This window comes from Cuculus canorus, chromosome 16 (assembly GCF_017976375.1).
Source record: "Cuculus canorus isolate bCucCan1 chromosome 16, bCucCan1.pri, whole genome shotgun sequence".
Classification (NCBI taxonomy): domain Eukaryota; kingdom Metazoa; phylum Chordata; class Aves; order Cuculiformes; family Cuculidae; genus Cuculus; species Cuculus canorus.
Genome location: NC_071416.1, coordinates 16,693,160 through 16,720,428, shown reverse-complemented (window position 1 = coordinate 16,720,428; position 27,269 = coordinate 16,693,160). Strand labels below are relative to the sequence as shown.

Below are 27,269 nucleotides of genomic sequence, written 5' to 3'. Positions count from 1 at the left end.
ATATTCTCAACCAAATGCAGGTTTTGCTTCCTTGTGCATAAGCTGCTTCTTCCCTAGGGGATCATGAAATAGCTGACGTACACATTATTTACAACGCACTCCACAGACAGCAGGGTAAGATGATCTCAGTCAAACTGCCTCAGAAGACAAATTCTCACCAGCACTTATCCCTATGCGTCATAGTTTCATAATTCCTGTATTGTTGCATGTTCAATAAACAAGGAATATTACATAACTATTAAATTTAACAGTAATGAAATAACGAAATCAGATGTTCATATATAAGAAAACACTACCGATGACTACGTACACCAGGTTTGAATTCAGTGAAATGACAGGATATTAATATTTCTGGTTATTCTGCGCCACTCTGAAACACAGCAGACAATTTGACAGCATCACTCCAAAGCCCTCTCATTTTGCTACCCTTGCTAATGAATACTAATATATTAGTACAGCTCATCTGGTTGGTAGGCAATGATTCTAGGGGTACTCAAGGCTTTAACTGATTTCACCAGCACGTTTTTTCAGCAGCTGACAGTCAGTCCTCACATCTGATACAATTTTGGGCCATGGTCTCAATATAACACTTTCCAACACTATTTTAATAATTGTCACAGTAGACATAAAGATTAAAGGGAGGGGGAAGTAGTTGGTAAAGCTCTATGAGTAATGAATGTCTGTATAATTGCTGTCCGCTCAAACCTGATGAACTGTGAAAGCATGAATTTCAATTATGAAAGCATAATAGAACAAATTTTGATAGGAAGTTGGCCTGTGGCTTAATGCAGTCAATAAGAATTTGAAGATATGGCTATTATGTACACGCTTTCTAATTTTCATACATCTCAGGCTGGCTGCTCCAAGTGAAAAAAATCTGCAACTTCAAATAATTATACATGTAAATTAGATAACTTTGCATTTAAATGACTGCATCTTTTAACTAGGTGTATATAATAACTGATCTTGCACATACAGTGTCCTTTCCATGTAATACTTATTATTCAGAGAATTGCACACAAACATGACAAGTTAAAAACAAAACAAAGTTAAAACCTACCAAAAAAAGAATTTCACACTGTAAGAAACAAATCACTGAGAGAAGCAATGGTAGGATCATAAGCTACAACTGCACGACCCTTAGTATGGGTCTGTGCTTTCCTGGATCACCTAGCAGCACCCATCCAAATGGATCTGGTTGGCACACATGATCATACTCAGGATGTAGCAGGAGAATAAATAACAGCTATCAGGTATAAAGTTAGATGACACAGAAGTAACTAGTCAAAATGCTCTAAACAATGTGGAGCTTACAGTGAGTTTGTATCATATGATTACTTCATATTTTGTATCTCTGGCGTTCTTGAGCTAGCATTCCGAGTCCAAAACCCACATTTTAATCACCTTTGACCTACAGAATGCAGGTACTTGTTTAATTCCACAATAAACTGAATGTTGCAACTCGTGCTGCATTTCAACATGATAAGCCATCTCGCACTATATTCCATTTTCTGAAGGATAAACGTATGCACAGACACTACAGTAAATGATGTATTGTTCTTTGGTTTTGATTTTGATCCTTGATCTTTGTAGGTTTCGATTCTTTTAAATTATTAAACACAACAGAAAAATACTCATTTACTTGAAATTACTCTGCTTTTTTGAAACATTTGGAACCAAAGCAGACAAGTTCTCAGCAATAAAACGCGATCAGCTAAGTGAAGGGAAAAAGGAAAATTTGAATGGGAAAAGGAAGAGTTTCTAAAAATACCTCGTTGTTTAGCTGAGTTTGATGTGCTTTCCATTGTCCTAATCTCATTCACAAGTTTTTTCCCACCCTAGCTACAATTTTCATACAAGATGCACATTGTCATAGTATTGCCACAAGCCTTAGAGACAGGGCTTGCTAAGGGACACGGCAGCTTATGACAGGAAACTGCATTTTCAGATAGCGTTAAGTCATTGTACTTACAAATTTTAAGAAAACATTTCCCAGTTCATGCTGAGACTGAGGTTCAGGTTGTAAACAAAATTCCAGGGCAGCCAGGAACTCCTTGTGAACGCCAAGAATGTCTTCAATGTTAGAAAATAAGATCTGAAATGTAAAGAGAAAACCATTGCTAGCTGTTAATATATCTGAAAGTACTTTGTTAAAGTAGTCGCACCAAAACACTGTGGCTCTAGACTTGCCGGGATAGGATCTAAAGCACAGACAGGGACTCGTACAGGATCAATTACACTGTATTTACTCCTTTCGTGGGCCCCTATGGAAATCTTTACGGCTACTGAAGTACCTGCTGCAAATGAAGGTTATCTTTCCAGACACCTGAACATGATGGATGTGAGCAACATCTTTCAATTCTGGAGGTTTCCTATGAAACCAACCAAGTGAATGGAATCACAAGGACCAAACTCACTTCGCAGGAGACAGAAGCAGGAAGTAATTTGCCTTTCCTTCCCATGCATTAGAAACCACTTTCTGGAAGAAAGAGACTTGAAGCTATCACATACAAAATGTGCCTGTAAATAAGAGATCAAACCTCTGCCACATGGGATCCTGCATTTCACCCACAGGAGTACAGAATAGTGTAAAATGCTTGCAAACCACAGGAGCAGTATTTTAAGAGTTCCCTTCCACTGACCTCAGTGGTTGCAAAAGGCACATGCAGTGGGATAGAGGCCCCCAGTTCAGACATGTGCTAAAAGGCAATTGTGCAGTATCACAGCTAAATGATCCCTAGTGATCCGAGTACACACGTGCTAAAGTGAATAAACTGCCAGGGTGAAAGCTGCTACGAACACATAAGCTTGATGTCTTAATCATTTCCATACAAAATATGAAAAGAAAGCGTGAAGACACACACAGGAGATGGAATGCTACCTACACAGGGGGAGAGGCCCTGATGCATGGTCACACAGCCATCAGGACTGACAGCCCCTAGAGGAAAACCTGAACAGGCAGAGAAAATGCCAGAGCCTGCAGTGACATACATATTGCAAACAGCATTTTCTGTCACTTTGCTTTAACTGTGGCACTTGCAAGGAGGAGACCTGCCGTGCACTCAGACCAGCTTTCATGCTGGAAGCAGCCTCCCAGTTCTTGCACAGCAAGTGCGTGACACCCCTCTGAACCCCAAAGCCTGCAGCCCCACAGAACCTGCCGCCATCCCCCTGGCATTCCGTGGGAGAAGGGATAGAGCCTAACATCTTCCAACACTTCCCAAAGCACCGTAACGTAACACTCAGCTTTTCTACATTATGCAGTGAAATTTATCCACCAGATGTGACACTGATTCAGTCTGGTAGCTGGTGCTGTGGCTGTAATTCAGGAAAACAATAATCTCTAAATTAAGTCTAATCATTAAAACAGGAATGAAACCTCAATTCCTGATTTAAAACCAGCTTCTCTCTGGTTTTGCAGGAATAAAGAGGATCTGGAATTCAAGAAGCCTTCCTCTCTGCATATACCCAAGCTCAATTCTCTCCCTTCTGTTATCCAAGGACGGGCAGAGTATTTCTTGCAAACGCTCCTGCAAGCTGGCAGAGCACAGCCTGTTGCACCTTTCTGGTCTTTGCTCAACTCTTACTCAGGAATACTGAGGTATGGTGAGATGCACCATCATTACTGCATACTTCTGCCTCATAGCTCGTTTCTAGCTCTGAATAAACCAAAAGACTCCAACACACTGAATTTGCACTGATGGGCTCTGAAGCAAAATAAAGGACAGGGACCTAGGATTACTTGATTGCTTCCAGAAAACCTCCCATACTAAGTCAAGCAAAGCATACGACGATTCTGTCACGTGGCTGAAACTGCTGTTATGGCATGGTAGCCTCCGTCTGCATGGATTTGCCAGAAGCTGTGCCAAAAGGGGATTATCAAGGAAGAGGAAAACATCTGTCAGGGATGATTTTATCTTTCAGGAGCAGTCTTCAGGGGGTATTTTTTGATCCAAGGAATATCTGTGTAATCTAATGAATTCCAATGGTAGTCAGCAGAGCTCAGCTTGCAGCAGAATTCACAGATAAGAAGAGTTACTTGAAAACCAAGGCAACAGAGAGACTTTGACTGCATGAGCTTCTACATCTAATACACAGTTACCATTTATAAGCCTCATGCGAGGATCTACGTCTGGCAGCTTACGTACACGCTCACGCTGTACTGCCTTCAATCTACTGTATCAGTAAAATGACATCAGTGCCCTGCTGTGATTGGCGCATAATACTAACATATCAATAGAGTTATTCCCACATGAGGCAGCAAATAAACTGAATATTTTTTTTCTCTGATGTTGCTGCAGCTGTTAGTCGCCGGAGGACTTATGAAATCTGGGTCTGGCACAGGACTCGGCGCAGCCTTTCTCGAAGGGATGCAGTGGCCAAAGATTACTGAAATCTCCAGGGCTTAGCACCAGCTGTAGGAGAAACCTGCAAAAATAATTCAGGAAGCAATAACCCAAAGTATCCTAAAAAGCACTTTTCTTCTGCGCAGAGGTGAGTGACTGCCAGAATACCCAGTATTTTCCTCTAGACACTTCTGCTGTGTGAAGAGAGGAGAAGGCAGACTTCTTACATAAGCTGCCAAACCATTTGTAGTTTCTGCTATCATCATTGCTGCCGTCAGCCACCTCACAGCTCCATGGTGACTCAAGATACATAATATTAGCAGGAAGAGTAATCAGAAGCCTCCATGCCACCTTGCTTGCCCTGCCTTTACCAGCAAGGAGGGAGAAAGGAGAGAGAAAGAAAGAGCAGATCTTTCAATTGCAGGGAAGACATTAAAATTATTGGGGGAGGGGGAAAGGGGGAACACGACAGGGGACAGGAGGGGAAGATAATATTGTCTCTGATCAGGAAAGCTGCATCTTTGTGATTCTCTTTCACCAGCAATAGGCATAGGCCCTTTATTATTGAAGAGACACTCTGTTATTCAAAGTTAGGTATTGTATTAAAAATAATAAATGAGGTCTCACAGTGGCCTCAAAAGACCCCCCGCTAGGCACGTCAAGAATGACACAAAAATGAAGTGTTACTTCCCTAGAGGAGTGTGATGAAGCTTCAAATACAAATACATTTAAATCAGCAGAGAAGAGATGGATTCTTCTGCACAGGCTTTGTGTGCACTGCATCTGATTATGTGGCAGTCACAATTAATATTCATTTTGACAATATATGAATAATGATGATAGAATAATAACTTTCATCAATGTCTGTTGCTGTTCATCAAATTGGCAAATGGTTGTACCCGTTTATTTCCCATACAGAGCTTACTTTTTGTACACTTTTCTGCACATGAGATCTACTATCGCTAATCACTTGTCTACTTTTTCTTCAGCCATTCCTAGACTTAATTCAGACTCTAGATGGTGAGTTTCAGGGGAGCAGGGACTTCCAAATTTGAAGACAGCCAGAAGCTTAGCTCCACAAAGCTGCCAAGCTGTCTGCTGATGCCAGTCAGTTGGTAGTAGAGTATTGCTGGCCTGTACAACGAATAGCAAACCAGAGCCCTGCTAGGATCTCCCCACACCCAGGCAGTACCAGTATGTGCAAGGGAGAAACCAGCTTTGGGGAAATGCACGGCAGCTGCAGTTACACCAGCTGGTGTTACACACCTATTACTGCTGTGTCCTTCTCCCACGAGCATAAACAGCAAAGTTTGTGCTGATTTATGAGCTACAGGATAAAATATAGGGCAATAAGACCAATGGCAAACTACACCCTGTCCCACCGACCATCAGGTTTCCCTCATGTATGTGTAAAAAAAGAGGGGCTTGCCTTCACATGCATATATGTATAAGGACAGTTTTTATGCCAAATTACTACAAGTAAGCATTGCTTGCATTTATGAAAATAACCAGCAATAAGGCCTTCTGTGACAACAGACACTAAAGAAGCCCGTACCTCACAGCTCTGTGTTGTATGTTCCATATCTCTTTCCAGCACAAAATTCATTTGAGACCCTCATGCAGGGGTCTCCCATTACTTAGTCATCCCACAAGAAAACACATTTCTTCCCATTAGAACACAAAGAAATATTCCTGCTGCCTTCTCATAAGTCCTACCAATTTCAGATTTGAAAGGGACAAATCGGCTAACTGAATACTGTTAAGCAAAATAGACAAGGCACTCCATGCCCTTCCTCTCCAAGATGCTGAAAAGGCCTCACTGTCCTCCACCCACCACTTAACAAATCTTGCCAAAAGTTGGTATCTCTGACAACACTACAAGGTTGTCAAATTTTACTGAAATTAGTTGGTGGGATGAAAAATTGCTGGAAGGTGACAGCTATACAAATGGGCAAGCAGATAGACAGATAAACTGTCAACATGAGCCTCTTTTCCTTAGGGAACCAGTTTAATAATAAGCATCAATATGACACGAGGATATTTGATATTCATATTCCTGAATCCAGACTTCCATTATGCATGATTTTCCCTACCGAGAAAATGAATAAGACAGAAGAAATACCTTAACATTTTCCTCTGTTATGTATTTCTCAGCTTTGTCCACAGCATTCTGGCGTATCCGGTGAAGAAATGCCTGCAGAGATAAAAAAAGATTGTGTTCAAATGGCTCAATATAGGTTGATTTCACTCTTTTACATCCTCTAGGTCCCCATCAACATAATGTAGCTGATTACCTTTAAGACTGAAAGAATGTAAACATTCACCAAACCACCACCACAGTTCCTGGACTCAGGGCTGCATTCAGAGTAACACAAAAGACATTTCCTACAATGTTGTTGGGTTTTGCCTGGCCATAAATGTCTTCCCTCTGTTGAAGCTTTTACACTTAATTATCTGTTACTACCAACAGACCACAGCGAAGATCTGTTTGTTCTTCCTTTGAAGGTTTTCCCTCTCCCTAAGATGCAGCTGCTTTGACTTTGGGAGGCAGTGTGTCTGACGCACATCCAGACATATGTCAGCAGAAAGGACTGCAAAGAACGACAAAAGGACATTAACGCTGCTGGGGCTGAGGCACAGGCAAGTTCAACAGACTCAATACTTGGGGAAGGGAAATGGAAATTGCCAAAGAGTGCCTGGGACATGTTATCCTGTTCGCTGTATTTCATCTGGTTAAAAACAGACAAAACAACGCTGGTACTTTTCACCTAGCCCAGGTTTCCCCATTGTCAGCTCTACATAACTTTAGCAAGCCAATATAAAGCTCCAGGCCAGATACAATCCAACAGCAATCCGAGTATCAGTCTTCAAAGCACCATTCTGGCTACTGGAAGTTGAGACCTACTTGAATTTCCACTGAACATACAACATATTTGATCTAGTGGGAAGGATTTAGCAAAGCACCCTGCATGAGACTTCTACTTCAGGTCTCCATTGTTTTAACAACTATTGGCTAAAAGGCACTTCTTAACTGAGACTAGGGAATTTTACTTTCCACAGGCATCAGAAAAGAGAGCTGCAAATACCCGCAGGTGGGACAGAAGGGTAGGCAGCGAGGACAGAATCTGCTGTGATAAGCTACATGACCCATGCACAGAAGGGTAGAGGGCTTCCCTCTCTGCTCTTGTTAGTGGTTTCTAACTCGCCTCCCACACACAGGAGTGAGCCCTGGGGAGTGCTGTGAACAAGTAAGGAAAGAACTTTTCTTACCCACCTGAAACAGAGAGGGGAAGTGGGTCATTGCTTTGTATTTATGGTACAAAGCAGCTTTGTTACAGCTTGATAATAAAAGGCTTTTAAAAGTTGAACTACTCCTGAACAATGCCCGTGTCAGCTGATGCTCACTCAGCTTTTCCTTTTTTCCTTTTGTCAGTTGGGATTGGCAGCAGCTCACAACCTGATAAGAAGCAATGTCACTGAACCAAACTTAAAGCTTATGGAATGCCTTCACGCATTCTGTTTGGAAGACAGTGAACACGTCCCTCTGTCTGACTTCCAGACTAAAAGGGACACATCTCTTTCTGCTTAGCCATGGCTCTCGGTGACTTGTCAGCCATTCGCGCTTTACAGGACAGACACCAATAATAAAACAGATTAACGAGCCACACAGACCCAACATTTGTTTTCAGCCCTGGATTCTCAACTTGCTCTTGAACAAATTTCAAGGAATATAACTACATTGCTCCTTGTGAATTGCTAAACAGGAAGGAGAACCTGGCTAGGATCCAGCGAGATACGGAGAGCTTGGAGCAGGTGGTGGGGACTAAGAAGTCTGAAGAACAGATTCCTGCGTTAAGGGGACAGGACACGCATGCCAGCAACAAAAGAGGCATTTCATAAGAACCAACCAGTCCACCTTGCCAATAACCTCGCCAGGAACTATTGCAATGTTAATGTACTGCCCAGAACCTTGGCAGCAGTCAGGGAACTGTCTGAGATGAAGTGTTCAGCATGATGACTAATGGCAGGAGGATTGACAGGAATAGCTGCTGCCCTCCCACTTCACTGTCGGGTGTGATATCTGAGCATTAATAATCAGCCATCTGATTCACATGAGGTAGCACATCATATTAAAGTCACTCATTTTCAAAAGATAAGCCAGGTAGAGACTTTTCCTTGCTTTAATCACATCTCTGTTTGGAGACAGCAAATCCAATTGGAACAATTAATTAATCTACACTATTAGCAGCTCCACTGGTGACTAATAGTTACCTGCAAATTAGTCCCAGTACGGTGGGTCTAATAATAGAAAGCTGGTAAACAGAAGTGCAGATCACATTAGCTGCTAGAGGCTAGTCAGTAAAAAAGCAGTCTGTGTTAATCTAAAAAACAGTTTTTCTGTGATGCTTGTCTGAAAAGATCATTCAAAGCGAGTGTGAGAAAGGGAGTAAAGGAGGGAGAAAAATCAAACAAATGAGAAAGGCATAGAAGCAGGGAGAGAGTAGAAAGGATGAAAGACATGAGAGGGAAAGAGGCAGTCAACTTTGTAGATAGTTTGTCAAATCTCCAACAGCCTCTGATTTGTCTTGATGTGCGTGCACAGCAGTCTCTCCAGCAGTAACAGAGCACGACAGTTACAAGAGATTTCGGTCCTAGAAATTTCATAGTCTGTTTTCCAAAATGCAATTCCAAAAATCAAAACCTAGTGGGTGCAGAACTATTTGTTCCCCACTTTTCAGTATCTTCTCATATGCAAACAGAATCTTCTGCCACACAGTCATGCAAATTAAAAAGTGTAATAAACACAGGCTATTAAACAGCAGCTCATAGCGCTAATGTTGCGTGTTCTGTTCACGTGACAACACCACTTTCCTTCCAAACCACTTCTAGCTCGGAAAAAGCAACTCTGTTCTCACAGATGTTTCTCAGACATTCAGGTCAGTGTTTTCCAAACTTCTCAAGTGAGACACTGCTGAACAGCTAGAAAGAGATGAACTGGCAAAAAAAGTAGACTCTGCTCCCAGCTATCTGCTTGGTTTGTGCTGGTCAGGAGACATACAAGGTTAAAAATTTCACAGAAAAGAGATAAGAAGACGGCAGCTAACATGACATCTTTCCTTCTTGTCCCACAGATGCTGCATTTGCTCTCCTGCTATTCATAGAACCATAGACTCATTTGATTGGAAAAGACCTTTGAGATCACTGAGTCAAACCATACCTGTGCACTACTAAACCATGTTCCTGAACACCTCATCTACCCATCTTTTAAATACCTCCAGGGATGGCAACTCAACCAGCTCCCTGGGCAGCAAGTACAGAGTGTAGTGTTTGTAGCGTTCCGCTGTGCTCACACCAGGCCAGGTCACTGAGCAACCCGAGCTGCATGGTGGACCACCGCTTGCACAACAGAAGAGGCGAGAGGACCGGTAGAACCCACAGGTCCAGAACAAAAACAGGTCGCAGTACAATGTTGGGAAAAATGGGAAACCAGGCTGATGAATTTTCATTCTCCTGATAAAGGTCTGTGAAGGTCCCTTCTTCCATGTGGATATGCTAACCATTGGAAAACCAGCCCACAGAGGATTTGGTTTTGTTTAAAATTCTGCTGCTGCATCAACATAACATTTATTTGTGCACTGTGACTTGTTGCCCTAGAGGTCTGCTGCTTCCAAACTCCAGCAGGCCACGTCCCATACTCTTCACATCATGCATAAACACAGTTTATAGTTTGTCTTACAGCACAAATGCCTGACAAGAATCAAGCAAATCTATGACAGAATGAGCAGAAAGAGATGCTTCCTTTCTGCACCATGTCACATTGGTAAGTTTCTTCCAATAAATGCTAACACAAACACATTACAAATCTAGAATGCAATTTAGGTATAAAAATTCCTTTCAGTAAATAAGTACTTTTTAATGGCCTCTTTTTCATAACAGTGTTGCGATCCTCAATTCACTGTCCTTGCAGTCTACAGCTGCAATGAAACCCCGGTGCTTTGAGTGTCTTTGCTGCCTCTCTGAACCTGAAAACCAGTAAGTACACTTAACAGAAAGAATCTAATTGTGAGTTGTTCACATGAAACAGATTGAAGCAACGGGGATTTCACTCAGTCCCTTTCAAATGGCCCGTGTTGAAATTTGACTTGTAACCTTAAACACTAATTGTCCCTAATGAAGTTATCACCCTCTGCGTAGCATAAGTAACACACAGCACACACGTCTTAAGGCAGCAACTTCCTCAAATGTTCAGAAATAGCAAGAGATTTCTGATTAAACAGCAAAGGAGGCAAACTGTGCACAACCCTGAGGGAAACGAAAGCGAGAAGAGAAACAGACAAACAACGATGAGACAACTGGCTTCCATATCCAGAAGGAGAAACAGCTGAAAGCACAGTCCTGCGAAACCCATCTTCTGAACAGGTGACTGGAATTTCATACTGCTCATAAGAGATAAACAAGATGATTTTTTTAAACTCATCAGTGACCAGGACTGATTCAGAACAACATAGGGGCATAGAGGAACCCAATATTTTCAGACTAATAAGTTGCTTTATACTTGCACCACCAATTGTTTAATGCTTCTTACAAACACAGACCGTTTAATTCCAAGAAAAGATGCTCACAGTGAAAAATGAAGAGGTTACACGGACAAGGAATTTCACCATTTGACCATCACTTGCATCTTCACATTGCAGCTATAGCACAGGGGCTACACATTCATCTGTCTCTGACCAGATAGAGTAAAATTTGCCATAAAGACTTGAACAAGAACTCGCAAGTGTAATTTTAATTCATTTTTTTCCATTACTTGTATAAGAGTTGCCACTAAACATAGCTGTTACATAAGTATTTGTTGCCATTGCACTTCAAGCACGATAACAAAAATCTCCATTGTCTTTAGCAAAGTGGATGAAAAGCCCTGTGGGAACCCAGCTCTGCTGAAATAGTCTGATTATTTTAAAATGAATGTTTGCTGAAGTTTGTGTTTTAGGCAGGTGCATCCTTGCTCATGTTAGACTCAATTGTTAGCTTTGAACCTCGTCATCCTGACCATGTTCTTTTGCTTTCTATCAGATATGCAATTTATAAGCTAACGCTCTACACAAATGACAGGAAACAAATATCCTGCATCCTACATGTGAACTGCAGTCCTCACCTGCACTGAAATCAGAAACACAGTGCAATAAATAACCTCAAAATAATGTAACAATGACTGCACAGGGCTATTTATACAAAATAAATCCTGTCACAAGTGGGTTTTTTTTTTCCCACCCTTCGTAACACTAAGTCTGCATTTCTACGGAAAACTAAGTTTTTCAGCATTTCCCTCTGAGGAAGCTGTAAATGCCTGAATACAGATCTTTCCCTGAACGCTAGCACAGCTTTGGGTTACCCACAACTGGGAATCAACTCACTTCAGCGGGACGCGATCCTACCTTCAGTTCTATTGTTCCTGGAGTGGTCGACAGCACTGTGCGCTGGACTGACTTCCATGCTAGAAACTGCTGGATTTTAAAGGCAGATTAACTCATTCTTCAGTACATTGAGACAACTGGTTTTCAAACATTGCTGACCTTCCTGGACAAAAGCCAGCTCATACATAGAGAATACGGGCCCTTACTCAGATTTTCAGTCATGAAGTTTCCATTAGAATATTAGAAATCAGAAGCAACTCCTTCAACATCACTAGCATTCAGCATGTAAAATGGAGCAAGACCGAAGCAACCCTACTACTTTCAAAAAGGATATTACTGTACCTCTTAGATCACAAAACAGCAATCTTGCATTCACTTATTTCTCAATTACTGGCTGCTATATTAAGATTTTAGAAAAACACATTTTAAATTATCAGTGTCTGGTACAGGATGAAAGAACTTAAGCATCAGATGAGTGCATTATACTGAAATTCTTGCATAGAGCCTTTCGCCTATGAAGAATATTTTTCTGTAGATCCTCTTAAAACAATACAGAGCCACAGCTGTGTGAAAGAGCAACTCTGCAAAAAGTAGCTCAAATCTACAGCCAAATTAATTCATCAGCAAACAGCTGAACAGGGACTTGCCTAGTAGGCAGAGGTGTTTAGTAAGAGGAAATAGCACCAGAAATATCTTTTATTGCCCTAATTTCAGGCTTCCTGTGTATCAAATTGGCTTTAAAGCCTCAAAGCTTATTGGTACCTATTTATTTTTTATCTATCCCCCGAAGAGGAACTAAACCATTAGCTAATCGAGATGATTTAAAGAAAAAAAAAGAAGTCATGTAAATTATGGAATATCAAACACATTCTCTGCAAACAGCTCAAGCTGTCTGAGCTGTAAGCTTGCATCACTGCCTACCGCTAAGCAGAAGGTTTATAAAACCTCTAAAGTAGAGTCTAATTATGATACTTCTTTTCCAGAGGTTACAGCCCTTGCACAATCTTAGGCTACGTTAGACATAAAATGAGGTGAACTACTCACATTGATCAATTATGCTCTACAATATTCATTTCACTATTTTTGAAAGCAAATATGAAGATTTCTGTCTTCAGAACTATTGCTCCTGTATCCCTGGGGACAATGTCTGTCTTGCTTATACTCCCCAACTCTCCCCACCCACAGACTTCCTTCTTTTAAGAAGCTATCTTTTTCATTCCAGTGTTGCCATTTAAAAAAATAATCATTTCACACACAGAAGTATGGATGTCACAGCATGAATCACCTCTTGGCAGAAAAGACAGCATGACCATTTGCAAAAAAAAGCAGACTCCAACTCAGGTGAAACTGCAAAAACTTTCAGGAAACAAATGCAACTTCAGTTTCAAAACTACAGGAAGAGATCTTTTTATCTGAAACATATTTTCAGCAGGTATTTTTTATAATCACATGGATATATGAGTAATTAATTAATCTATACACATTACCAAAACTCCACTACTACGGACAATTCAATAAACATTGACTAAGCAATGAACATGAGTATTTGAAAGCCTTTACCCACTTCTTAGTCTGACTCTTGGTGAACGCCAAGAAATATTAATGCAGGGGAAGCATTCAGAAACTCAGCTGTTTAAAATTATGTAAGTATATGTATGAATAAAATGCTTGAATAAATAAACTGGATTGTTTTTTACGTACTACACAAGAGAAACAGCCACTGCGTATGTAAGCTATATGCCTGAGATATTTCAAAAATCAAACTGGTTTGCAATCCTGCATATTAAGGCTCATGCAGTTATGACCACACTTGGCTGATTTATCTTACGTCTGGCTGGCCATTGAGTGTTATACTGTCTATAACATCAAAGTTAATAGAAAACAGTTGCAAAATACTGGCATTGCACAGCACTGGGATTTTCAGTGGTGCTTAAGGGAGGCAGACATTCCAATGGATTTTTTTCTTACTTTGCCTCTCTTGACGTGGGTCCACCACAAAATGGTTTCTGTCAACAAATCGCTGTGGCTAGGATTCACCTCATGGCATTGCACCCACCTGAACACTGAAGCCTATCCTACGCTGGTGGTACAGGTCCTCTCTACACCAGAAAGCACTGGGCAGGCAGCTGCAGAGGACAAGCCACTGCACTCCAGGAGCGATAAGTTTAAGAAGAAAGGTGGAATTGCCCTCTAGAAATGCTTTCTCTTTCCATCAAGAAAGTGCCTGGGTGATAAGTTTAGATTAGACCACCCCCCTCGCCTATACCAGTTTCACAGCATTTGCAAGTACAAAGTTCCAGGGCAATGAGTGTTACTGAATCATTTCTAAAAGTGAGCCAGTGACTGTGGCTCTCAGCACGGACGCGTGAACGTGGGGGCACTGCAAGCTGACACATGCAAAATTAACGTGCACAGGCATTCACAGCACGGTAGTGTTCCGGGACTCATCACAAGTGAATTGATCTTGCAGCACTTCCCAGAAAAAGCAATTTACAATGCTATTTACAAAAATATCCCGGACTATCTCTGTGTTTCCAGTGTGATGACGTTTACGCTGGAATTCTGCAACAATAAAAAAAAGGTCAGACCAAATTCATTCATGCATTTATTAATGCAGGAAGGTGAAACGAAAGGGAAGCGAGAGTGAAATATGTTGCAGGGTTTCTGAGTCCGAAGATAGATCCCTTTTTTAAGAAGGGTTTGTTTTCATTTGAATTACAAAAAACTTTTTGAGAAGTAAAAGCGCGCTGGTGCTGCAGAGAGGCCCATTGTCTCTTCTCTACCACTGCCCTGACCTCTGCTACCCCCTCCCCTCCTGGTCACTAATATTTGCACCCTCAGGCAGGTCAGAAGCTCCCAATACATTTCAGGGCCCAACAAAAGCTACATTTTTCACCTTTGAAATCCTCCAAGGCTGTTTCTACTAATTTCTTCACATCTCCTATACTTTGTCTTTATTGTCTCTATTGTCTCTGACTCCTCATGTTCTCCCTCCTCTCCAACACCATCCCTGAATCATTTTGAATATTCTCAATACTGTAGGGGGGAGGGGGGAAAAAAAAAAATCAAACAAAAGCCCTTTCCCTTTGCAGACCCAAAGCTCAACCACGCCCTTCTGTGAACATCTCCTCTGTATGACTCCAGCCCATTTTTAATATCAACAGAAGATGTATTTGTTTAGATTTTCATAGGAGCCTAAGAAAGTTATGTGCCTAATTCTCTCAAGCTTTTGGAATATTCTGCCTTTTACTGGCCTCCTGATGTCTTTCTCCCTGTCCTACAATCACAGGATCATTTTGATCATCTTATTGCACGTTGGAACTCATCATAATGCTTCCAGAACATAGTCTGAATAGCATATTTTACTTCATTTATTTTTCACATAGAGTAACAAATCCTGACAAGACAACGCCTGCTCAGCCTTTATGTTACTTTAACAAAGGTTTTCTTCAGAAGTAAGGGCCCAGTAAAAAAACATACCAAGAACTTTAGGATTTGAACCATATTACTTACATTCACTACGTCCATAACAGAGAGAAGCCTGCAAACTGCAACCAGTTCTAAATTAGTGATGTCTCCAACCACTAAGATCCTATCAGTACAAGGGAATGTTTATTCAGGTCTCAGGTGCCACGCAGCTACTCCTTTTTCAAGAGGGAGGTAGAAGCACAGAGTGCCTAGAAACATCAAGCGCTCCCCAAAAATAAAGTCCAGATGTTGAATGTAATTGTAGTAAAAATTGGAATTTCTTCAATTAATATTTCAATATTCCAATCTAAGCCGAAGAACTTTGATAACAGAAAGATTCTCTCTCTTCTCCACTCATTTTCTTTCCAGTTATGGTGTCTTAATACATTCAACACTAAATAGACAGGACTGAGAAAAACTTTAAAATTAAATCTAGTATCAGTAAAATCCATGGATTTTTTTCCATTTGTTGCAACACAGGCTAGGTCTTCACCAGTGCCGTCCCCTCAGCAGGTAAACAAAGGATCAGAGAAAACAGACAAAAGCTTAAAAAATGTTAAATCTTGTCTTGCGTCCTTGGTTTCTGAATAGGTGTAACGAGCTGATCATTTCAGAGACACAAATTCAACAATTTTAGCCCAAGTGAAGGGTCAGGCAAAAAGAACTGCCAAAACCTGCAGGGGTGTAAATCCACATAAACTTCATTGATCTGCATGTGAGTAGACACACCTGACAACCTGGCTTCCGACTGAGTTTATGTGATGATACGGAGTAATATCAATTTTCAACCTCAGATGGGATCTCTGAGCTAACCGAAGCAGACCAGTTCATCTTACTGCCATCAGGTTCACTGACACTTGTTCTAAATTACCTTGTGAATGTACACTGGGCCCAGGTACCATGATCTCAGGTGACCCACAAACTTGATCTACATTACAAACGTAACAAAAGCCCAGGCTCCCATTTCACTGGGAACATTTTGTCTGTGCCCAGCAGGCATGTACTTCATCTCATAAGCCAGTTAAACATCTGACTTTGGATCTAAACGTTGAGATTGCTTCTATGAGTATCTTCTCAAGGACACGTCTATCCGACCTCAATTCACTAAGTGGCTAACAAGCTGAACAAACTGTATTCCATGCATTGACTTATACGTGCTGGTTTTCTATCGGCCTGTGTACCAAATCAAACTCTCAAATGCAAAGATAATGTATAAATATTTGCGTTTGATTCTGATATTTAAAAGGATCCAAAAGTTCAAGCTGACTGAATGGTTTTGTACCTCCTCAACTGATAAAATTCAGAGCTACAGAAGAACCAATCAAAAATGTCAAAACTAGACATTTCACCTTAGAGAGGAATCGGAAGTATTTGCATCAGATCTGTTTGTGCACTCACAGGTTTCCTATTAATGACTCTTCGTAGCGGAGGTAAAATGGGAAGCATTGAAATCTGTAGGTGTCTCATCCAGAAAACCAGTATTAGCATTGGCAGCAGCTGCTAGAAATACCAGTGAAACTGTCCTGGGATACTGGTCACCAGACTTCAGGCAGCAAGTAGTAATAACTGCATTTGAGAATCTCCACGCAGGTATAGTAGACCTATGACTGCACCTATGTCAAGAGACTAAAATTCCAAAGTTGTTTCTAGTTTAGGGGCCCATCCTGGCATCCAGCTGTGCCGCAACTGCAGTCAGGTCCCCTCAGGCTCCTTACGAGCAGCAGTGTCACTATGGGCTCCCTGGCTAAGGCTGTAAAATCTCATGGAACTTTCCTTCCTTCATAAGCAAACTGGGGCTTCGGTGCAGCACAGAAGCATTAGCATTCCTGGCCTTTGGAGCTTGAAATTTCCTGCTGGGAGAAATCTGCTTAAGTGCCTGTGGTGTGACAATGGGGAATGCAGCTCTCCGTGGAGGCAGTACAAACTCCACAAAAGGCCGTGACGTTCTGGGATTCTCACCACCGGAGCCCTAAGGAGAGCGGCTGTTTCTCTGCAGCCTGTGAAAGGTTTCCAAGAACCTCAAATGCATGGAAAAATATGTGATTTGGTGAAAAGAGTAGAATACCAGCAGCGGAAGGGGGAGGAGGGAGGAAAAAAAAACAGAGGGAACTCCTGACTGCCCCAAGTTTTTTCCGTTAAAGGCAGGATGGTCCGATGCTCACGGAATCAACTCTCTCCCCCTCCTCCTCGGGCACACCAGATAATGTGTACCTCATGCAGCTTGGGCTGCTTTCAAGAAGGGAACAGCACGTCAAACTCTCCCCGCTATGAATTCTCCCACCTCATAAAACCAGCGGTTAGGGTATGTTTATTTGTGAGCCAAAGAATTAACCTTCTACAGGTAAATGCAAAGGAAAAAAATCAAATTTCAAAGGCGCTGATCTGAATTTTTGCCTTCCGCATGTAAAGGCCACAAAACGATGCGACACATCATCTCTCTGACATCAATGAAGGCAAAGTTCCAGCTCCAAGTTACTATCTTTATAGAAACCTCTGGTTAGGCCACACTTTATGTCTTCTAGGAAAAGAAAGTATCTGTTCACAGATATATCCATGTCTATGTTTTGACTAAAGAGTAAATATTTGTCTGTTTTACAATTTCACAATTCACTAAAGAATAATACTGTAAACAAGCATGAAAGGTTCCTGGTCTCTGAACAGACACCAACTTCTCTATAACTAAGTACAAGTAAGTCTGCAAAAACTACCCAACGCTTCATGTACCTTTTCCTACCACAGAAACGAAAGGAACACAGCTTCAGAGCTGCCACTTTGCATACGCTTTACCCTCAGTCAGTGCTAACATGCAATCTCGATTATGCTTGCATGCAGAGAAAGTTGAGTTGCACAGGCAGCTGCACCTTGCAAAATCTGCCTTGATGTATTTGCAAATATTTACACATAAAAAGAGGAAAAAAAAATAGCATCTTTTTCACATGTTGGTTTAAAAGAGGAATTAGAAACATTAACCTCAGAAGCACATCTTCCGTCACTAGCCATGAGCAGGAACAAACAGTTTAGCTGATGAAAGCTGCTTGCTGAAAGTACAGTAGCTGATCTGAGTTGGTTTTCCTAACTCAGGCCAATCTAATAGTGCCTGCACACTTTTATAGCGCAGTCTGACTGCAGCTGTTTGGGGTGATGACACACAGCATTCTCCAGCCATATTTCCTATACTGGAACAACACTGTAAGCAAAGACTGAACTAGACAAACAGGCAGGGGAAAATCCTCAATTAATTACAAAATATGATGCCAAATTTTTACCCAATCCAGAAATCTCCCAGAAGGCAGACAATGTCACTTATGGGCTTTTCTTCTCTTTCTGAAATAGCACTGCACCCCTAACCTCTCCAGAGAGGCACAAGCGCACTGCAGAGTGGGCTAAGGCTAACCTCTGCCCACAGAGCACCTCAGGAACATCCTCACAGGGCTTATTCACGTCAGGGTTCCGGCCTGGTTTTACAAACTTAAGATATTTGGGATACTCAGAAAAAGCAGCAGTTTGGGGTGCCTATCTAGCCACATCCAAGTTCTTCACTGCATCCCAACAGTAACCTGCCCTTTCCTTCTCAGACAAGTGGAAAATGACGCCATTCTGCCAGGTCAAAGAGCCAGACAGGAGCACAAGTTGAAAATACTGCCTGTCCTACTGCTCCAAGCCGGCCAAAGAGCTGGGTTTCATAGTTCCTCTTTACATACATTCACTTTGTTGTGACAGACTAAAGAAAAGCTCCCTCTCATTGCGGCATTTCTTCTCTGCACACATGTTCTTGCAGAACACAATCATATCACACACAGCCTCAAACCCCAGCTTCCTCTGAACCAGAGCAAAGAATTAGACCATTATATTTTAAACATAAAGGGGAAGTTGAGAGAGAGCGAAGCTTGCTAGCAGACTCCGAGTTGAGTGGCTCCAGCAAGCAGACTGCCCTTGCCAGCATTCCCATGGCCTCTGACTTGTGGACGTTTAGCAGAGCCATACTAGCACTGCCTGGATGCGCATGGGGACGGACAGGGCTCTCCTAATTACAGGCTGTACTAAAAGGTCCTCTTCACTCCAAGCTGTTTGGAACTGATAGGTCAAATGTTTAGGAGGGCGGTGTTGAAAGGGAGCAGTTGTGTTTCTAATTCATGGGTATTCTAGAGCAAAGCTTAAAACACAGCTTTGGTATCCATTTGTTCTTTCCTTACAGAGGTGCAAATAGATGGAAAATCTTAAAAGGAATTACCAAAATTTTCATTTTGCTAGAAGTGCTCTTGTAATCCAAACTATTTGTTCGAAGTATTCTGATGTTTTTAACAGGTAAAATTTGAGTTCCCTCCATCCGAAGTCAACTGAGCTATACTGCTAAGAGATGTGAAGCACATTCCTCCAATCCAACTTAGAATCTGCAACCTGCCCTTTTCTCAATAACGCCACAGCTTTCTGCCTTGCATTGCAAAAAGAACGATTAAAGCAGTTAAGGCCCTATCAGCAGGAGGGTCCTCTGAAAATTGGAATACTTTTTAATGCAGCTACTTCAGATCTACAGACCTTGAGCCAGAACCTAACACGGTTTTGCCCACCACCCTAGCTAGCTGCAGGACTTATCCCTGCTAAGAGGACATAGACCACACTGCGCACGTGCTGGTGCACTGACTGGCGTATTTAGCAGTCCATTCATTCAGGCTGCCATTTCCTTTTCTCAAATATTTTCCCCTCAGCTGCCTTTTCATTAGAGGCTGAATAGTAGCATCTACTGTCCGGCCAAGAAATTCACACAAGGAGTTCCCTTTGGAGCCGACACTCCTGCCATTCATCCTATCTGTCAGTGCAGCAGCTCCCCATCCAAGTCCATCGTCAGCCACCTTGGACACTGCTGGCACTACCTCCCCCAGTGACCCATCTCTACCAGTGCAAAGAACAAACCTCTAAATATGCTGCCAAAGCCCAGGCCCTTGCTGGGCCAAAGCAAATAGCTTATTTAACACTTCATCCACCACGTTTACACATTGGATTGAATTTAGCCTTTGCAAGAGTCTTAACCGCATCTGTGAACCCAGCTGATTGCCAGTTACTGAGTGCTCACACATAGCAGGGCTTTTATTTGTAATAAAATATTTAAAGTGGAAAAACACACCAGAATTTAATAAAAGCAACAGTCTCAGATTGCCAATGACTTGTGGTGCATCTATTCAGATGCTTGGAATTCCCTACATAAATAAAGCTGGACTTTCAAGTTCCGCCAATTAAATAAATGTCTGTTTTAACTCAGTTTTGTATTAAACAGTAACCAATTTTACTTATACAAAATAAAGTGTGAGGTCCTGGATTGTAAATAGGCTCCACTTGTGGATATATTTTCACACAGTTACTTTGCCTAAATAGCTGACTGTTCAGAGAAAAAACGCATCCAATTTGCACTCCTAAGCACAAATGCATAAGCCAATTTAAAGGCAAAACACACGCACAAAACTGCATTTACATATGAGCTTTAAAAGTGTTGGTCGTTCCCATAGAAAACACAATAGATATGAAAGCTTTTTAGGAATAAGAATTTATAAAAATTACCCTGAAGGCTTATAGAGGGAACATCTTCTCTAGAGAGTTTGTTTGTCCTCTTGTACAGTGAAGATCCCAAGAAAAGACTTACGGATGCTCCATCAACTATCACCTCAATATGGGATGCTTTATCAAAACCAGTTTTAGTTTTATGTATTGTACCATGTAACCACATACCAAGCTAAAGAACTGTTTCAACGCACTACAGATGGCAGATAAAGCAGAGACAGGAGTAAAAGTGGGACTACAACTCTTCCTTCTCTGCTAACAGCCCAAGCAGAGCTGCCTGCTCTCCAACTCTGAGGAATCACTCTCCTCTGACCTGGAAAGAGCCCATCTTCCTGTTTCAGTCTATTGACACTGAAAGCCGTCTCATGGTTTTCTCCAGCCTAGGTATTAAAGAAGCAATACAAGATGGAAATAAGCATGTGATTCCACAGGCGATTATACCAACAACCCCCCCACCTCTGCACCCAGTCCCTGGATGCACATTCCTATCCTCTGCCGTGTACACTGCTGCTTACGCAATTAAGCAATTGCAGCCTGATTGCAGCCGGCTGAGCTAACTCAAACAGCAAACACTAACCACTCAAAATATGTCACTCTTACAGCCGCCTTAGCTTCCTGAGCTGCCTCATCGCCCACTCACCTGAGCATTACTGCTAATATACGTAAGCAAGTTAGACACAAATTAGAGCTGTTTAAGCTACTGCACCCACAGCCCTCTTGGTGCTTTCTAAAATTTAGCCTTACATCTCCCACTAGGACTCACTGAGCTACTGAAGTTAAATTGGGGACACAGTAAGGATGGGGCCGCGATGCTTTGTCTAAACTAAAGTTCAGATTTGCATCCTGTCTTCGAGGCCCGCTACAGCCCAGCAGAGCGGGACAGCTGACCATTCTGCATGCATCAAGCCCAAAGCAAATGGAGAACACACTGCTCTAATCTACTATTGTGTACCCTTTTGGAGTATTAAAGTAAGTGACAGAGGCTTAGGGTTTCGCTTCAACATCCTGTGGCTAACACCCTGCTGGTGCGTGCATGAGAAGTGTTAACTGAGTGGCACCTACGTGTAAGAAGAAGCATGGCCTCATATTCGGGGGGGGGAAGGGCACAGGGCTCCTCGAAAACTTTCAAAAGCAAAGTCGTGAGCCTTCAGTGTCAGGCCTTCTCCATCCAGCCACTCCAGTCCAGAGAGCTGCTTTCACCTCAACACTGTGGCTTTTTTCCTGTTAAAACGGCAGCCTGCTTGCTCTTAAACTAAAACAAGTAACGGGCAGTTCAGCAGCGATGAAGCTACGAGCAAAACATGGTATCTGCCTCTCAGCAACCCAAGGACCTTCCCTGTACTTAAGTTCCCCATTTTGTTTTATACACTGTCACCCATTTCATTTTCCCTGTTGTTTTTTTCCAAAGAGTACACTAGGCTTCTCAACTTGGGGATCTATCTCACTTTGTTAATCTGACCACAAAGAATCAGTAACTCCTGACGCATGCTTCCAGCTTTCCACATTTAAAGCACAGGAAAGACTTGGAGACATAACTCTGTCTTGCCTGCACTTGCCTGCTTTTGGTCATGACCATCAGCAGCCAGACCCAAGTCATCTTTCTTGCTTTATCTTACTGTGTACAGGACAGACTGCTGCAAGCCTTGAGCAGCTTCCTCTGGTTTTGTGAGGGAAGCCAGTGCAGACAGGAACTTTCATCACTCTGGAAAGGTCTGCACCAGTGCAGCTTCATGTCTGCTCAGCAACACCTGTAAACCAGGTAAAGTTATGGCGTTGGCGTGGCCAAAGGCATAACAATTTCTGTTATGCCTCTATAACAGGATGTCATCCAGAGGAACCTGGACAGACTGGAGAAGTGGGCCTCTGAGAGCCTCATGAGGTTCAACAAGGCCAACTGCAAGGTCCTACACCTGGGTTGGGGCAACCTCTGTTTTCAGTACACGATGGGAGATGATGTGATTGAGACCAGCCCTGAGGAGAAGGACTTGGGGTGCTGGTTGATGAGAAGCTCAACAGGAGCTGGCAATGTGCGCTCGCAACCCAGAAACCAACCGTGTCCTGGGCTGCATCCAAAGGCACGCGGCCAGCAGGGAGGGAGGGGATTCTGCCACTCTGTTCCTCTCTTGGGAGACCTCATCTAGAATACTGTGTCCAGTTCTGGAATCCTCAACGTAAGAAGGATATGGAACTGTTGAAACGGGTGCAGAGGAGGCTACAAAGATGATGAGAGGGCTGGAGCACCTCCCACATGAGGGCAGCCTGAGAGAGTTGGGCTTGTTCAGCCTGGAGAAGAGAAGGGTCCCAGGAGACCTTATAGCGACCTTCCAGTACCCAAAGGGGCTACAGGAAAGCTGGAGAGGACTATTCATATTTGCTGTTCTCCTAACTGCTGTGTCTGAATGCCAGCAGCATAAAAACAGAAGTCTGAAATTCCATTTTGCAATGCAAAAGTGTCACCAAAATACACACAATTTGTTAGCATGAAAAGCTGCATTGGTCAGATGGAAGGAGACGTTAAGGGCAATTATCAGTACAGATGTACAGAATGAGAAACCACAGACAAGGTAGATTACGCTGTACTCACCGTCTGTATTGAATCTCACTTATGTGGTTGCTCTTCCCTCCTTGGCACCAAGTAATAAAGGATCAATGTGTTCATTTCAATTCAGCACATGCTGATTGAACTGGCATAATTCTACAGAATTAAGAAGTGTTGACCTCAGCCTTAAAGGTGACAACTCCTTTCTCACTGATGGGATGTCTCATTACCATAGTGCTATTTTACATAGCTTTCATCATACCGCTCCTGATGCCTTGTCAATTACTGAACGCTGGTACCTCAACTTTATCCTACCCCTTGCCCTGGAGCTGCCAGCAACGCTTCTAATTACAGAAGAACTGTCACAGACCAAACTTTATCTTTAGGGCAGAACTCTTAAAGGAATGAAACATGCATGCAGGGATGCCAGAAATCTTCTGAGATGTAACCCTTGGCCCTGGATCCAAGGTCTTCCAGTGCGTTATAGGGCTGCTGGCACTTTACACAGGACGCTGGAAGCTAATGGCAATGACTGTTCAGAACCTAGACAATTAATTACAGTCCCATACTCACAAAACCTTGCCATTACCACAGCATTCTCTTCAAAATCCACTGCTTTAATTACATAGCATCATAATTTTACTACTATCACAAATAATATTAAACCTTATTCCCCAAATGAAGTAGAGCAATTTCTAGGCAACGCTTTTTGTGCATCACAGAAAATAAAAAAGGTCAGCATCTTCTACATTTTTATTTAATAATCATTTTGATTATATTCAAATAATTAATATTTGAGATCTGAATGCCAAAGCCACAAAATAACCACAACGTTACTACAAGGAAATCTGTTTTAAGTGCTCCTCAGTTTTTTTTATCTTCCTTACAAAAGCTTAATACATCGCTATCAATCTGCAAGGGAGGAATGGTGCGGTTTAAGCAAACTATGCAAAAATCGGAATATTTCAAACCCATCTGTAAAACAAACAGAACATTGATCACAATAAAATAAGCAGAAACTAACTCTTTTCAGGTAATTATGAGAGGAACTTTGATCAGAAACTAGACAACAAATTAAAAAAAATGATAATACAGCTAGGCATGAACAAAGACACATTAGAAACACTGAAGCCCACTGTTCTCATCAAAATAGCTGCCTGCTACCTATGTGTCTGTTGCACATTGAAATACCAATTATCCAAAAGGTCCTGTTAGGAGGTACAGCTCAAGTGGCAACTTCCTTCCCAGAATTCAAACTTCTTTCCTTCAGCCTTTTCCAGAAACAGCAGAAGGAACAATAGAGAATATCGGGGAAGGATAAAGGCAGACCTGTAAAGAAGGGAGGAGGTGAACAGATGGCCACCTTTGCCTTATGAAGTGCCCATATTGCCCTGGAATAAGACAGCACTGGAGTGCAAATCAGTCTGTGTCTCATTCAAGTGACCGCAGAGAACCTCTCAAAATTCAGAACGTGCCTAAATGTGGCCCTTGCTTTTGGGTTTACATAATGTGATAAGATGTTTTGTTCTAGTTTAGCGGCTGGAGGAAAGTAAACTCATCACTTCCGTATCAGAAGATAGTTGCTCTCCTGATGTCAGACCACCAATGCAGCTTACAACAGGTTTAAAAGGATTCAGATTTTATAGAAATCAAAATAGCTATGCCTTATACTAATATTTAGAGGGTTTTTTAATCAACAAGTACACAAACAAGTACACATCTTCACTTCCTTTAGCCCCCTCTACACCTTCCCTCTCTTCAGCTGTCCAAGGCTTTTATATGGGTAAAGAATTTCACAGGAAGCGCTGAGATTTTTTTTTCTCTCTGCTTCTCTCCTGAGAATCCAGCTTATTCTTACCCTTTCTGTTTCTTGTGTATTGTTTCTACAGATTTCAGCCTCTTAAATCAACATGACTAGCTCAGCAGAAGGGAATTACTTCACCCCCTGCTACAATACACAGGACTGTTTAGAGAAAAATATTTTTGTATTGGTGAAAAAGTCATTGTCTTTCAGTGTCAAGGGTTAATTTTTATTGTTCTCTAGTCACATCTATTCGGTGTTGTTAAATTTAAACAGAGAACAACAAACTAGCAATGCCTGAAATTAAATCCTACCAATAAAATGCTGCCACTTACAACGTAGAATAAGCCACCTACAAACTGCAATAAATCACTTTAACTTCTCCACTTGTATTTCCTCATTTGTAAAATGAGAAACAGTATAACTTGTCTGCACTCTCACTGTGACAACGTAAGTGTTCTGTAGATTTAGACACTGTCTATCCACCCTATCTTAGAGTGGCAAAGGAGCAGTTGCTTAAGGAAGAAGTGTAAGAGAGCCAGAACAAACTGATCAGGATAACGTAAGTGAACCAAATTAAGGGCAACACAGAGCTAGTCTTAACTGCACAAATGGAGACAAAAACATATATGTCCCGTTAATAGAGCTGTCTTGCACATGCAGTACCTTCTATCCACGACAGGTCCCATCAACTTTTCATGGAGAAGCTTTAGTCCTTATGAAAGCAGGTACCAGAAAGCTGCTCAATCACAACGTGGCAGTTGAGCTCCTCAAAACCATTCCATAACTCGCAAAAGATTAAGTTAACCACACCATATACTTTATGATATACCACAGAGGTATAGACCACAGAAACATCTCAAGACACTTGCAAATACACTTACATCCTTTTTCCTTACCATTCCACTCACCAAGAACAATTAAGTCTAACTTGTATTACCATTTTTTTCCATTCTAGTATCTTGGGGCTGGAAAGCAAAGCTCTTGGAGATAAACATTACATGACTGAGCTGTACAGCGATAGAAGCCGACACAGCTGAACTGCAAGGCAATAGAAGCCATCTGCCTAAAACGTGCATGGAAATACTGCTTTCCTTAAGCAAACCTTTCTTCGTTGACTCTCACCTGCCATTCCAGAACTAAGAGCACAGATTTCTAAAAGGCCTCTCCTATGCGCCACTTCCTTTTGAGTTAGGACACAAGTCACTGACACCCTTCAAATCCAGAAAAAACGGAGGAACACATTTTCAATCTTTTTCCTTAGAACTTTCATGTTAACAGATTTTCAAAGATTCATTCACGCACACAAGTGTAGGTGAGCCTCTATCCCATAAGCCACAGAATACGTGGTTAAAAGGCATATTCTGTTGCTCAAAAGCTCAGTGTGGCAACCTTTAACTATGGGAAGGTTTATGCCAGGTAACACCAGGGAGTCATGCAAGAATCTTTTAAATGCCGAGACTCACCAGATAGAATTTCATTCTTCATAGAACCTCTTGTCCTATCTAAGCATGTTCTAGAGACAACTCTACAGCTGTCTGAGTACCTCACAAGTTATTCTTTCCACGTTCTGTATTCTACCATATTACAGTTCTGTTAGTTTTTGTAGGATGTGCACTTAGAATTGTGTCTTGTAAATCATTTTTCAGGACTGATAGATTGGTTCTGAACTGGCTGCATGGACAAGGAAGTGGCATTTTTTTCCTGCTAAACACCCAAACTCCTCACATGAAGTACATCAGAAACGACAAGCCTATCGCAGACACTTAAAACTTCTTTATATAAAGCAAATGCTCTTAAAATCATTGATTCTACAATATTCCTGGGTTCTTACTGATACCATCAACATGCTGCCTGCTAAAACAATGAGGCAACGATATTCCTTTCTCCATGAAGTGTATCAGTGCTTGGATAATGCAGTATTGAACTTCATTCACATCTTGTTCCACTGTAACAAAGACGGAAATATCTTATCTATGATCTAGGTGGAGAACAGAAGAGATAAAATCATGCATTATTACTCAGAGGTAATACCAGCTGCTGGAATGATGCTGTGCTTTGTATTAACACCTGGGGAATGACTTAGATTCTACGACAATGCAAAAAAGAAGTTCCATTTCTTTTGAATCTGTTATCAGAGATTCTCA

General features: G+C 41.8%; 1 protein-coding gene across 2 annotated transcripts in view; it reads right to left on the bottom strand.

The window, feature by feature from the left end:
* PREX1 (phosphatidylinositol-3,4,5-trisphosphate dependent Rac exchange factor 1) overlaps window positions 1-27,269 on the bottom strand; it is a 156,849-nt gene that overhangs the window by 89,720 nt on the left and 39,860 nt on the right. For both annotated transcript variants that reach the window (XM_054081265.1, XM_054081264.1), the window contains exons 2-3: window positions 6,469-6,540; window positions 1,973-2,095 (exon numbers count right to left, since the gene is read on the bottom strand). In XM_054081265.1, the coding sequence (XP_053937240.1) occupies window positions 1,973-2,095; window positions 6,469-6,540 (195 nt within the window). The remainder of the gene's footprint in view (window positions 1-1,972; window positions 2,096-6,468; window positions 6,541-27,269) is intronic.